This window comes from Nicotiana attenuata, chromosome 1 (assembly GCF_001879085.1).
Source record: "Nicotiana attenuata strain UT chromosome 1, NIATTr2, whole genome shotgun sequence".
In the NCBI taxonomy this organism is placed as follows: Eukaryota; Viridiplantae; Streptophyta; class Magnoliopsida; order Solanales; family Solanaceae; genus Nicotiana; species Nicotiana attenuata.
The window spans coordinates 1,084,820-1,099,899 of NC_031989.1; the positions used below are offsets into that span (position 1 = coordinate 1,084,820).

At 35.1% G+C, this 15,080-nt stretch overlaps 1 protein-coding gene across 2 annotated transcripts; it reads left to right on the plus strand.

The window, feature by feature from the left end:
- LOC109228020 (BOI-related E3 ubiquitin-protein ligase 1-like) lies at positions 11,652-14,827 on the plus strand. Of its 2 annotated transcripts, XR_002068477.1 has the most exons (5): positions 11,652-12,658; positions 12,758-12,876; positions 13,037-13,404; positions 13,884-14,516; positions 14,625-14,827. XR_002068477.1 is itself a non-coding variant. In XM_019393460.1 (4 exons), the coding sequence occupies exons 1-4, from the start codon at positions 12,612-12,614 to the stop codon at positions 14,394-14,396; spliced, it is 1,047 nt and encodes a 348-aa protein (XP_019249005.1). In that variant the 5' UTR covers positions 11,652-12,611; the 3' UTR covers positions 14,397-14,825. The 2 variants fall into 2 exon arrangements, 1 of the variants encoding a protein (XP_019249005.1); XM_019393460.1 differs by having other exon boundaries at positions 13,884-14,825.

The window sequence follows — 15,080 nt, forward strand, 5'->3', positions numbered from 1 at the left end:
AATATAACATTATCAACATAGACACCCACAAAAATAATGGAGGAAGGAGTTTTCTTGCAAAACAGGGAATGGTCATTTTCAGAATGTTGGTACCCTCTTGTGGACAATGCTTCAGTCAGTTTAGCATACCATTGTCTGCTGGCCTGTTTAAGCCCATAGAGTGACTTATTCAGTCTACACACTATCTTACCTGAACTATGTTGATCCACTACCAGCCCAGGAGGGGCTTCCATATAGACTTCCTCATGAAAGTCCCCATGGAGGAAGGCATTATTCACATCTAGTTGGAATATATCCCATCCCTTCTTAACAACTACTGTAATTAAAGCTCTAACAGTTGTCATTTTCACCACAGGGGAGAAGGTTTCTGTATAGTCAATCCCAGCCTGTTGAGTGTAACCCTTTACTACTAACCTAGCTTTGAATTTATCAACACTTCCATCAGCTCTATGTTTGATTTTATATACCCATTTGCAACCTATTGCTTGCTTGCCAACTGGTAGAGGGACAAAATCCCAAGTGTGGTTAGCATGAAGGGCCTCAAATTCTAGTGTCATGGCTGCCTGCCAAGCAGGATTGAGGGCTGCCTCCTCATATGAAGATGGCTCACTATCATGGCAAACATTTTGTATCAAGAGCTGACTTTCAGTAGATAGAGCATCAGGAGTAATGTGGTGATGATTGGAAAATAGGGCTTTTAGTGAAGAGGAAGGATTGGAAAACTGAGTAGAACTATTAGGTAACTGGTAAACATAGTCTTGTAGGTAAGCAGGGATTTGGTGATTTCTGCTTGACTTCCTGAGAAGTGGTGTTTCTGTGTGAGTGTGTGTGTCATTTGAAGATGAAAGTTGTAAGTTATTCTCATTGATAGAAGGAGATTCAGTGGCATTTGGAGATGGTGTGTCATGAGAGGGTGTCTCAGATTGGTGTTTTGTCTCTGGAGATGTGACACCAACAGGACTTTGTCCTAAATCCATAGGTAAAACCTGACTGTTATCTTCAATATAGTTAGGAGAGACTCTTCTAAGAACGGCAGGAAAAGAAGCATTTTCAGAACTTAGGGAAAATGGAAAAATGTTTTCATGGAAGACTACATCTCTAGAAGTGTGAATTCTCTTGGTGACTAGGCTCAGTACCTTGTATCCTTTTGTTCCAAAGGGATAGCCTATAAAGATGTGAGGAGTGGTTCTTGGTTCAAGTTTGTCTCTATGTATTTTGGGTAAAGTGGGATAACATAAGCAACCAAAGCTTCTCAAGTGGAAATAAAGAGGTTTCCTTTTATATAACAGCTCAAAAGGACATCTGTTATTAAGATAGGTAGTGGGCAGCCTATTTATCAAATAAGTAGCTGTTAAGATGCATTCTCCCCGATATTTGATTGGGAGTTTGGATTGAAACATGAGAGCCCTGGCAGTTTCAAGTAGGTACTTATGTTTTCTTTCTACCACACCATTCTGTTGTAGTGTATATGGACATGTTTTCTGATGTATGATTCCTTTAGATTGGTAGAATGAAAGGGCTTCATGGCTGGTGAATTCCAGGCCATTATCAGATCTAATGGCCTTTATGGAAGTATTGAATTGATTTTCAATCATGGTTACAAAAGCTTTTAAGGAATGAAGGGCATTCCTTTTGCAGCTTAACAGGTGTGTCCAAGTAGATCTACTGAAGTCATCCACTAATGTAAGAAAATATCTGTAATTATCATGGGTTGTGACATGGTAAGGGCCCTATATATCCATGTGAACCAATTCAAATAATTTGGAGGTAATGCTAGTTCTTTGGGGAAAAGGTAGTCTGGTTTGCCTTGCCATGGGGCATACAGGGCAGATAAAGAGTTGTCTTGGTGCAAATTTTACTGGGATTGAGGATATCCCTTTCATTTTAATAAAAGGAACATGACCAAGCCTATTATGCCATAGAGAATTTACATCATACTTATCAGACACACAAGAAGACTCATTCTATTGATTAAAGTGGAAGTATTTACAATTTGAGAGGTATGACATGAATGAGTATGACCTACAGACTTATGACTACTTGGAAATTGAGAAACAGGAATGCACTTACAATAGGAGGATGAAACAACGGAAGGTAAGACAGTTCCTTTACCCTTCAAACATCTGGAACAGAGGTAATACAGACCTTCTTTGCTACTACCAATCACCTGAGGCCTCTTCACTGAAGGGGCCTGACATTAGACAAAGTGCATTACTGAAGAACACAATACATCTAAGGTGTACTGTAAGAGAATGAACAGAAATCAAGTTTTACTTGAAAGATGGGACATAAAGGACCCTATGTAGAACAATGTCTGAAGAAAGTATCACATCTCCAAATTCAAGAACCTTTACTCTATATCCATTTGGTAGACTTATTAATAAAGGATAGAGTAATTTGGTGATATTAGTGAGTGCATGTCTGTTAAAGGTCATATGATTGGATGCTCCTGAGTCTATAATCCAAAGATCAACTTTTGATTCAAAACATTTACATGAAGGTTTGTCCAAGTCTATGGAGGAAGTACAAACAACAAGACCTGCAAAGTTGGCACTGCCACTTGTGACATCCATGTTGCTGGGAGAACCTCCTGCATATCCTATTTGGAAGTGCTGCAGCAAATTCATTATCTGCCCATACTGCTCCTTTGTGAGATTGAGATTCTGATTGCCATCTTGTGGTTCTTGTTCATTCACATTCTCATGAATCATGTCAGCTGGAGTTCCATGCACATTAGCCACAGATCATTTTCCTTTGTTGAACCTGTAGTTCTAATTGTTCCCTTGGTTATATGATTGAACATTGGTGTTGTTGCGATTGAGACTTTGATTACTATAAGAATTCCCTTGAGGATACCCATGTAACTTGTAGCACTTCTCCTTTGTATGCCCTGGTCTTTTGCAATAATCACAGAATGGGCGACCCCTGTTGTTGTTATTAGGTGTGTAGTGTGTTTTGAAATTTCTAGCCCCAAATAGACTTTGATTTTGTGAACTTGCACTCACATGTAATGAAGTGGAGTCCAAGGTTAGCTGACTATTAGGCTTGAATTCTCTTTGTTTCTCCTCTTGAATCAGTAGTGAGAAAGCCTGTGCCATAGAGGGCAGTGGCTTCATCATGAGAATACTTCCTCGCACTATTGTGTAGACCTCGTTTAGTCCCATTAGAAACTGGATGAGCCGTCGATCCTGTTCTGCTTTGTGCATGGTCTCTTTTGCTCCACAAGTGCAATGGCAGGTGCACTGAGATTTGGCACTTAAAGTGTTCAATTCTTCCCATAATTTCTTCATCCTTGTAATATGTAGTGATGTCTAGGGAACCTTGCGCAAGATCATTGATCTCTTTCTGAATCTGATACAATTTTCCCCCATTCGTCTGTTCATATCGATCCTCTAATTCTCTCCACAGCTCGACTGAGTCATTCACATACTCTACGCTGTCAGATATTTCCTTGGCAAGGGAGTTGAGGATCCACGAAGTTACCATGTCATCACACCTCTCCCATAGTCGAAACTGAGGCGAATCAGAACTAGGTTTGTTAAGCTCTCCGGTAATAAATCCCAATTTATTCTTAATCGATAAGGCTCGCAATACGCTTCTTCTCCAGGAGCGATATCCAGTTTCGTCGAATGGAACTGGTACCAAAGTCATGCCAGGACTATCTGAAGGGTGAATGTAGAGGGGATTACCTGTATCGACGGTCAATTGATCATTTCTGCTTGAGCCAGGAGTTGTCTCTCCGAGTTGATCAACAGCCATATTCAAAGCTTCGATCTAACGAACCTGACGGATTTTAACTAGACTTGAGATCTTCGATCTGTAAGAGGAATGCATCCAGATTTGGGCGACAATTACCAAAAACCTAGAAATTGACGGAACAAGAAAATGTAATTTGGATCGATAGTTGAAAGACGCTGGAGGAATATGAGCTGACGTCCTTGCTCTGATACCATATCAAAGGTGCATGTGAGCTTGAATGGATGGAGCTCCCATGGAGTTCTCTAGAATGTTCTGAGAGAACAGAGAGGAGAAGAGAGAGTGGAGAGATAGAGATATTTTCCAAAGAATATTATTTTCACACTGTTAATTCCCAACAGTACACGTATATGTATATATATACATTGACTAAAACTAGTTGCTAATATCTGCTTTGACTAAAGCTAAGCTAATGCTAAGCTGCTAATGCTAAGCTAACTAATGCTAAGCTAACTATTAATTGTGTTACATAATAAAGAATGAAACTAACTATCAATAACAATAACTATACTCAATATGCTAAATAATCAACCTGTCTATAAACAGTGACAAAATCTGGATATAATTCTTCTATTACGTTTAACTTATTGTTTACACTAACATATAATCATTATATTTAATTTTCATTAATCATCACTCGTGTTACAAACTTGTCGTCTAATACTCCCTCGGTCTCAAATTATCTGTCGTGTTTATCTTTTACACGCCCCTTAAGAATATTAAATAAGGGATACTTTTGACTGTTTTACCCTTATTTATGTCTTAAGATATAATCTCTCTTCAAGAACAATTAATATTAAAGGTAGAATAAGAAAATAATAAATAATTTAGTCTTGAACTTCTAAAATGACAAATAATTTGAGACAATTATTTTTAGAAATCATGACAGATAACTTGGGAGTAGAAACAATCTCAATAAAAGACATTTTATGTCATCTCAGATCTACTACTTAATTAACGCAGAAAATATCCATTATACTACTTCGATTATGTTCTTGCAAAATAATACTAAATAGGAATTTAGTCATTACGCGTGTATGTTTATTCTGCGTTATTGTGTTGTATATATACATGATAATTGATATTAGTGATATTTGGCTTTTTAATTGCTTTCACATCTTCACAGTCAAGATTCATGATCACAATTAACAAGGTTTAATTGCTTTATTATGTCAAAAATTGTAAGCCAGCACTATATTTAGTAGCTTCCAGCTAGACAACAACATCAGAGGATTCTAAGGGTGTCTAGAAGTAATTAAAAAGCAGCTCTTGTGGGTTGGAATTTGTGTGTAACTCTTCACAAGATTTATAAGTAAATTTTCTCATTTAGCTCTTAATTATATGACTTTAATTTATCAGATTTTTATATGTACATTCCCGAATATACTTTTAATGTAATATAAGAACATGACCGACTTGTCTTAAAAACTATATTCACATGTAAAATCACAAGCGAGTATTTAAACTTAAAATGAATTCAGCGAATAATAATTTTAGTAGTTATTTTGTTCGTCATTCGCTCATGTAAGAACCATTAGTACTATCACATATTTACTGGCGTTTTCAAGAACACAAGGGTACATAATTAAGGTGGAAGAGGGCGGTTCGACAAAGTCAAACTTTATGAGGGGCCTTAACTTTTTTATTAATTTTTTTTTTGAAGTCTTTTCTCTAGTTTATTTAGATGCAATGTTATTAATAATTTTTTATAATCAATTTCTCCTAATAAGTCTTTCTCAATTGACAATATAGCTAATTCATTTAATCTCTCTTGAGACATTGTTGATCTTAGGTATAGTTTTATCAATTTTAATTTTGAAACACTTTTTTCTGATGAAGCAACGGTAATAGGAATTATAAACATTATTTTATAAGTAATATAGGCATTTGAAAAAGAATCAAATTTTTTTATTTGATTGAGTATATCAATTAAACTGTTATCTTCTAATTGTATTATTTTTCGTAACACTTTTAATTTAGAAAATAAATCTAAACTATCAATATCGGGTTCATTATTATGCTTTAAGGAACATTCAAGATCAAGACAATATTTTTCAAATTTCCATCATCTAGTGATCTCAGATTCTTACCGCTAAATAGAAAACCAAAAATATTTTCATATGCTTCTAATTGTTCAAATCTATTTTGAAGTGAAAAAATAACTTTGTCTACTTCTCTCTCCGGTCCATAATAAGTGACTTTTTTTGCTTTTATTTTAGTCCAAAATAAGTGTCCTTTTATATAATCGAGAAGGAATTAACTTTATTTTTTCAAAATTTGCCCTTATTTACATATCTCAATGTGTCAAGTTAACAACATATAAATTTTAATTAAAGATAATTTAATCAAAATATATTTTTTGCTTTATTTAAGAGTCAGTATTTTCTTAAGGGGGTGTGACAAATGTCAAAATTTACTTATTATGGACCAGATAGAGTATGTATAAAAAGGAATCAACTCTAAAGGATTATTCGAGAGCTTTTGATATTTCATTATCAATATTCTCCTCAAATTGTTTCTTCCTATATACCACACATTTTTTACGAAATTCAAGTTCGATATTCATTCCAAATGCAATTTCTTTGGCAGAAATCATAATAGTTGCAAATCCTTCGTCTCTATATTTGTTAAAGAAAGAAATCAAACATTTTCACTTCACAGAACTTTTTTTTAAACTTCTAACATTTTTTTGCCATATTGTAAATTATGTCCTTCCAGGCGCGGCCCTTCCATAAAGCAAGTAAAGCAACTGTTTTAGGACTCACAATATGGCAAAAAATGTTAGAAATTTAAATCTTTTTTCTTTAATTTTTAAAGATATTTTTGGGTAGTGTAGACCTATGAATAGTGAAGAAGGAATCAAGGCAATAAGTTAGAGGACCTTTAGGGGTTTAAAGTTTAAACCATGCATTATTGTAGTATAGGATGCAGCTAAAACCCTAGGCTGCAATCTTGAAATCCAATTTACATCTTCTTGCACTATTTCCCACTAACTTTTTTTGAGCAACTATTTGTGTATAATAAAGGGTTAAATAAGTCTCTAATGAGAAAAAAAGAAGAAGGAATTCAATAAGCGAAGTTGAGAATGAACGGACTAATCCCTGATTTGTTACATATATAAATTACTCATATGTATATATTATCAAAGGACAACCCGGCGCACTAAGCATTCGCTATGCGCAAGGTTCGAGAAAAGGCCGGATCATAAGGATTTATTATACGGAGCCTTACCCTGCATTTCTGCAAGAGGTTGTTTCCACGGCTCGAATTCATGACCTCCTACTCACATGACAACGACTTTACCAGTTATGCCAATGCTCCCCCTACAATTCTACAAGAGCTATTTTCACGGTTTGAACTTGTGACCTCCTAGTCACTTGGCAGCAATGTTACCCTGCATTTCTGCAAGAGGTTGTTTCCACGGCTCGATTTCATGACCTCCTGGTCACATGACAACGACTTTACCAGTTATGCCAATGCTCCCCCTGCAATTCTACAAGAGTTATTTTCACGGCTTGAACTTGTGACCTCCTAGTCACTTGGCAGCAATATTACCAGTTACGCTAAGGCTCCCCTTTTGATATATATTATCGTAAGTTAAAAAAGAATTATATGGTCCCCTCTTCAAAATACAGACACATCATTCTCCAATTTATCCTTGTGCATTTAGTCTCTGATAAGGTGGTTGGAATCGTTTATTTAATTTTATTTATTTCATTTTGTGAGATGGAGAGTCAGTGTTACAGTATTAGGACCATTATTTGAAGAGCTATAAGTGGCTAATACGCGACACATTTTTTTGAACAAATTGATTTGAAGGGACACATAAAGCATGAAATTGACCCATATATAACTGCTTAATAACATTCATCAAAAACGTTGCGTACATGCAACTTTTGTTGAAAACATATACACAATACACGGAGGCTAATTTAAGATTTGAATTTTATGAATTTTTACAATAACCTCAAATTAATAATCAATAATTACTGAGTTTTCAATTATATATTTATAAATATTTAATAAATTTTTGATATAGATCTCAGTAAAATCTAATATTTATGTGAATTCGTATATTATATGCTAGCACCGCCTCTAAAAATATAAAAGGGAAAGATCATGGACATATCCACTAACAAAGAAAGAAAACGAGGCTAAAGAAAAGTTTTATGAAGTAATGAGCAAATAAAGAATGGTATAGGTTGGTTTGGCCACCTCTATTGCGTGAACAATTGTTTACCACTAACTAGTATTATTATTATGCCAATAATTTCAGTAATTATCTCTAAAGTCAATCAATTCGGCCTGCATGCATTTCTGACTTGACTAGAATTATTACGCTATGCCATCCAATTTAATAGTCAATTAATCAACTAAAGCTTTCTTTACATTAATTATCCTCCTCGTTAGATGTTAGGCTTTTGGTCCTACAAAATAATCAGGTATAAATATTTGTATTCTATATATACTGAATAATTTACCCAATAATCTTTAAAACACATAGTAGTAATTATGCTAAATTTGCATTCATTGCTACAAAGATGTACTCTATTAGTTAACAGTAGTACTACACATCCATCGACTTAAAATTCGAATTATGTCTGACAATAAACAACATATATCTGCCACAGAAAAGGTGATAAAAGCTTCGATAACATATTTTGCTTTGGTTCTTATCTTTGTTGAATATATTAAAATAGCAAATTATTAGTGAAATAAAAGGTCATGTTTATGTCCTTTGAGTTCGGTTGAAAATTATTATCTTGGGGCTAGCTTATACGTATAATATTATATTGAGTACCTACAAACTTTTACCAGTATATATATATATATATATATATATATATATATATATATATATATATATATATATATATATATATCGAGTAGTTCTATTCATCAAAATTTAATTAAACTGCTAGGAGAAAAATAATCCATCTTTTTTATTCTACAAAGATTTGAACTTTGATCTCGACGTGGTATCTTGCTTGCCATTTTCAGTTTTTCTTAGGCTTAGGGTGGAGGTGGGAGATTCACATAAACAAATATTGTACATCCATGTAGTGAGATTTCTTTATATGCTAGGAACACGTTGTTTGTCGTCATTTAAATATTACGTGGCAAAGTAATTACTATTAATATAGTAAAATCAAGTGCAGATTTAGTGCAATGGTTACAGATTTACGTAACTCAATAATTTTTATTTATATTCTATGTTTTTATCAAGAAATTCATTAAATGTATAAAAATATTTATCTCAATATCAAATTCGTTGATCCGATTATTTAGGTATATTAATTTAAGATCGATGTAGGAATCAAAAATTAAAATTTTAAATTCGTCTCCGATTAAAGGGCATCCCGGTGCACTAAGCTCTTGCTATGTATCGTGTCCGGGGAGGGGCCGAACCACAAGAATCCATTGTATGCAGCCTCATCCTGCATTTTTACAAGAGACTGTTTCCACGACTTTAAAATAATAGTTTTTCTAAGAAAAGAACATATACACAATAAACTTAAGAAAAAGGAAGAAAATTGGAATAAGAAAGCGTGTCACGAGAAAGAGACGGAGAAAAAAACAAAATAAACAAGAGTTGGATGGGGAGAAAGGTATATAATTGTGCACATCAACTATATGATCACCAAATGGTATGCTTGTGCATGAATGAGTACAGAGAGTTGTCATAGTACACATACAAGGGAAGATGATAAGTATAAATCTGATTAAAAATTTGCCGTGCAGTGCTGTAATACTAGCCAGAGGGAGAAGGAGAAGACTAAGTACTAAAACTACTAAAAAAGCTCGTGGGACCAAAAACAAAGACAAATTTGCGTGATGCCATTATATGCACTCTCTTTCACATTTTCTGGTGGCTTCTCTCTTTCTTTTTGACACCTCCATTACCATTAACTAAAGTTAAAATATCCTTCTTGGTTTTGGGAAAGATTACCAAAACCTACTCAACATCCTCATCTTTCTTCTTTTGCCAAACAAGCAAAACAAAAGATTTACAGTCTCTATTTTAGGCAGAACAAGTCGAAAACGTGACTAGAGAGAGCTATAAACATTAAAATAAACCCACTCATAAGTTATGGCTTTCCCTTTCCCTTTGCTTGTAGTGCCAGCTATTCGCCTTTAGTTAAAACTGGAAATAAAAACACTTTAAACGGTATGCAATATCAATCGTCCTATATGGTTTCGATTGTAATTTGCCAGTCAATTAAACTAACACACATGACATATATACATACTATAAATACAAAGTAAATTCCGCAAAAAATTCAAAAGAATAAATCAAGACGTGTAAACTCATGATCTAATTTCAGATTACTATGGTGCTTTCCTGGTCAAATGAATGATAGCTTTATGTGAACGTTTAAATGGTGTTGTCCTCCAAATTTTTCTTCAAATGTAATTTAATCGATGCAAGTGAGTTTTGCATTACGAGGACGTCAATATTATTGTTTATCTCATTTCTTTTTCTCCCACCTCAATATGTTCGTTTGATGGGGGTCTGACAATTCGTGAGAATCGTGTAAGTTGGGGCTTTTCCTTACTCAATACTTTCATTTATATACTCTTTAAATTGTTGTTTTCATCAATGGTGCTTGGTTTAATTGATGGAAAGGACAATATGTAGAGAAGAATGGGCTGGCATATGATTCAAGAATGAAAGCGCACTATATGGACTAATATATTATGACTTATTATGGTTGAAAGAAAAAGATGTTAATTTGTCTAGATGGGAGAGATTTAATTAGGATGTATGGTGGAGACCTTACGTTTTGCTCAACCATAAAAATGAAAAGATTTTCCAAATATCACCAACTTGTTTGTTCAATATCAACGTAAATGATGCAATTCAACAGGTAGGTAATTATGGGGTGGTCAGCTAATCAGCTTTGCCACATGACTGTATTAAGAGAAAATTGGCTAGTTAATTATAGTCAAGATTCCAATGCAAAATAAAAGGGAGAAAAGTAAAATCCATAGCCCTATTTTCTCTGATTCCTTGCAATTGACTACTTTATTTTACATTAAAAAGCGTTTCATGTTCTTGAAGTTTCTATTTTCCACTTGCTCGTAGGCTAAATAATAGGAAAAATGGAAGGGATAGGTGAGTGAATTTGACAGATTCATTTGAAGAAATTTTTGGTAAAACATTAACTTTGAGAGAAGAAGAAGCGAACTCGGCCAACAAACATAGCAATTAGGTCGGAAGTATGCTGATATCTTCTTTATTTTGTAAGAAAAGGAATGTGATGAATACTAGCAGTTAAGCTGTTTGAATCTTGAAAACCAAGTAAAATTCAATATTATATTTTATCAAAAGCTTTTTTCTTTTTTCTTTCTTTTATTATTCAAATTCAAAAGGAAAATAAACAATTTTGATGTGTGTACATCTCTCATCCATCCGATTCCACTTAACAGAGATGCCAAAAGGAAAAAAAGAAATAAAAACTTCAAACTTTGGACAACCTCAACAGAGCAATATCTAATTTTCAGAATCATAATTTTTCTAAGGACCCACTAGGCAAATCAATTAAAAAAAATAAGAAAAAAAAGTAAGAAAACTATTGCACAATGAGAATGACATAGGCTTAACAACTAGATAGGCATCTTGCATTAGGCAATGGATCCTCTGTGACCACCTCAGAAATTAATTATTAGAACAAGAAACCAATCTCCTTTCTCTATGCATACAGGGACAGGTTTGTCTCTCGCTTTAAATAGTGCTCCATTTACCAAGATTATTGACTATATAATATAATTAGTTAATTACAAATCCCCCATTTACTTAAAAAAAGAGAAACATTAAAAAATTAGACCAGATTTTCTTTTAAAAATTATTCACATTAATAGTAAATTGTCTTGAGTCATATGAGGGATAGGTGGGCAGCCTGGGCCATATAGAAACAATTCCAGCGGCAGCGGTAACGGCAGAGACCCTCTGCACGCCCAACAACAATATCAACCCCAACTCCAAGACTATCCCCACATCTCCTTTATTGATTCTCCTTCTCTTTCTCTTTACTTAATATATATACACAAAAACTTTACGTATGTGGTGTGTGTGGAAAATACCAATATACAAGTGAAAAATTCAATGAATAATAAATAATAGGGGGAGGAAGAATTGATAAGAAACACGAGAGTTCTCCAAAGAAAGAGCCAAACCAAAACCAAAGCTAAAGCCACGCAAAAGAGGAAGAGAAACAAGGGAAAGAAGAACAAAGCAAAAGGAAACCAAGAACCAGAATAAGACGGGCTACCTCATTCTCTCTCCCTCTCTTTCTTGGACTGATTCTCTATTTCTTCTCTCTCTCTCTCTTTCTTTCATATGCTTTCAAAAGCATTTTAGCATAGCAACGAAGCAAAGCTAAGGGAGCAAGCAAAAGAAGGCAAGTTTTGAGGAGGAAAAAAACAGAAGAAAGGAAATAAAGATAAAGTTTTTAGGTTGGAAAAAGGTGAGGAAGCAGGCAGAAATGGTCATGTTGGTGTTTTTGGAAATGGCTTCTCAGACGTAAAAAGATTCATTCACTCTATTAACCTCACTCTCTCTCTCTCTCTCTAGGGAATCAAAAAGCTTCTTTCTTTTCCCCCCTTCATTTACTTGTCCTCATTCTTTACATTTCTTTGGTATTTTCTTGAAGGGTGTCACTGAAGAATCCGCCTTTGTTTAGGGCATCTTCTTCTCTATTCATGCTGTTTATGTGTTAGCCTTATAATCACACAACCCTCACCAATCACACATCTATTTCTTCATAACCATCTTCCAACTTAGAATCCCATTTCTCTCTATATAATCTATCTACCTCTCTGTTCTGAATTCTGATCATATCCCATTTCTAGAAATGGCTGTTCAAGCTCAATACCCATCAAATGTTCTCTTTCTAAACAGGTCTGCATTCAACACCCTTCCTCTTTCTCCCAAAATTTTATCCCTTTGTCTTGTCTAAGTATTTTTAATGGAATTTTCCTTGAATCTTATTGGTTGCAGAAATGTACAAGAAGGAAAAGGCCAAATAGGTAATGATTATTCATTGCAACATCAACCTGGTGGTGGTAGTGGAGGAGGATCTTTTCTTGATCAAACACAAATGCTATTCAATCCAGGAGGTAGGAAAGACTTCATACTTACATAACAACTGTATTTCAATCCCAAACCAGTCAAAAGCTCGGAACTTTACTTTTTTCGTCTTCTTTATAATCAATTCTGTATTGAGCATACAAATTTCAATCTAAATATCTAATTATGATGTGATTTTTGGGATGATAGGTGGTGGAAATACAAGAAAGAGAGGAAGAGAACTTACAAGTACAACGGCAGCAATGAATCCATTGATGTCAATGCAATCTCAGCCTCAACCTCAACCTCAACCTCAACTCATTGACCTCACTCAGCTTCACACATCGCCTCCTTCGCAGCAGACACCAAATGTTGTCTCCACCGGACTCCGTTTAGCTTTCGGAGACCAACAGCAGCAACAACAACAACAACATCAATTACAGCACCAGCATCATCACCACCACTCTCTTTCTCCTCAATCCTCTCAATCATCAGCTTTCTATTCAATATTAACAGAAGATTTAGCTACTCATATCAAACAGCAACGCGATGAAATTGATCATTTCCTCCAAATTCAGGTACTATTTGTTTTTCTTCAAAATTTTACCTTACAAAGAGTAGCAATAATTACGCCTCAATCCTAAACTATCGTTCAGACTCTATGAATTCTCACTATGCATTTCGCCCGATACCAAAATGTATTCATCACAGGGCAGTCCAATGCACTAAGCTCCCATGCTCCCGTTCCAGTGCGGAACTGCAAGAGGTTGTTTTTGCACTTTGAACTCGTGATATCCTGATCACATGGAGGCAAATTTTACCTGTTGCGCCAAGCCTCCCTTCAAAATTCATCATGAATTGTATTAATTTTAAACTGATCATTAATCTATCATAACTCTTTTCGTTTTTCTTTTATCCGAGTTTAAACTAAGCAATGTGAACAAGCTCATAGAGAATAGAGTCTTTTTCTTTTAAAATTTTGCCATGTTTTTCAATTTCTTTTTCGTACTTCTCAATTGCAGAGGATGAATTTGTTTAATTTTTTTGTATTCAATAGGGAGAACAATTGAGGCGTACGTTAGCAGATAAAAGGCAACGTCACTACCGTGCGCTGATAGGAGCAGCAGAGGAGTCAATGGCGCGAAGGCTAAGAGAAAAAGAAGCGGAGATGGAGAAAGCAGCGCGGCGAAACGCGGAGCTAGAGGCGCGTGCAGCGCAATTGAGCGCGGAGGCGCAGGCTTGGCAAGCAAGGGCGAGGGCACAGGAAGTGACGGCAGCGACGCTGCAAGCGCAGCTTCAACACGCAATGATGAACGGCGGCGGGTGTAACGAGAGAGACGACGGGAATGGCGGAGGCGAACCGGAGGATGCTGAATCGGCCTACATTGACCCGGACCGAGTTGTTGAGTCGACCGGTCCGAGTTGCAAAGCGTGTGGGAAACGAGTCGCCTCAGTAGTGCTATTGCCGTGTCGCCATTTGTGTGTTTGTACAGAATGTGATGCTGTTGCTCAAGCTTGCCCGTTGTGTTTCTCCATTAGAAGCTCAAGCGTTGAGGTCTATCTTTGCTAGAAGCCCAATTGGAAGCCCAAGTACCGGCCTACTTTGTTTTCGGCCCAAGCCCAAGTCCTGAACTAGGACCTTTTCAATTAATGTTCTAATGGTTAAAAAGAGTTATTATAATTAAAAAAGGTAAACAAAAATGAAACAAAAATAATATTTCATTTAATAAGTATATAATTTCTTACTTCGAAATTTTCTTCTTTTCTTTACTTTTTTTCTTGGGGTTTGGTTTTGCAGCAAATCAAGGACTCAAAAGTTTTCATTGCCTTTTATTTTGGAGAGGTTAAACACAGTTTGACTGTTTGAGATGAGGCATTGCCTTTTCTGTTATCTTTTTTCTTTTTCTCTTTTAGAAAATTAATTGATTTGTAAATTCGTTTATTTACCCCTCCTTTTGACACCATAAATCTTAACATTTTCGTCATTTTTTTTTCTTCTTAGAATGGCATCAAGAATAGTTGTCAATTATTCGTGATTCATATTTTACTACTTGCAGTTCTTTCTAAAATAAAAGATAAATGTATCAAATCTTAATGTGCAATAAAATAAGAATAATAATAAGGGTATATAATTAGAAGAGAGGTGAGTGTTCTTTTAATTTAGCCAAGCTTCTCCGATCCTAGAAGCACTTTTTTTCAAAGTTGAAGTGTTTGGCCAAGCTTTTAGAAGAAAAAAAAGTAATTTTGAGGAGAA

Coding starts and splice junctions, on each gene's coding strand:
- LOC109228020 (XM_019393460.1), top strand. CDS start 12,612: ATGGCTGTTCAAGCTCAATACCCATCAAATGTTCTCTTTCTAAACAG. Junction 12,659..12,757: donor AATGTTCTCTTTCTAAACAG/GTCTGCATTCAA, acceptor TATTGGTTGCAG/AAATGTACAAGAAGGAAAAG. Junction 13,405..13,883: donor ATCATTTCCTCCAAATTCAG/GTACTATTTGTT, acceptor TGTATTCAATAG/GGAGAACAATTGAGGCGTAC.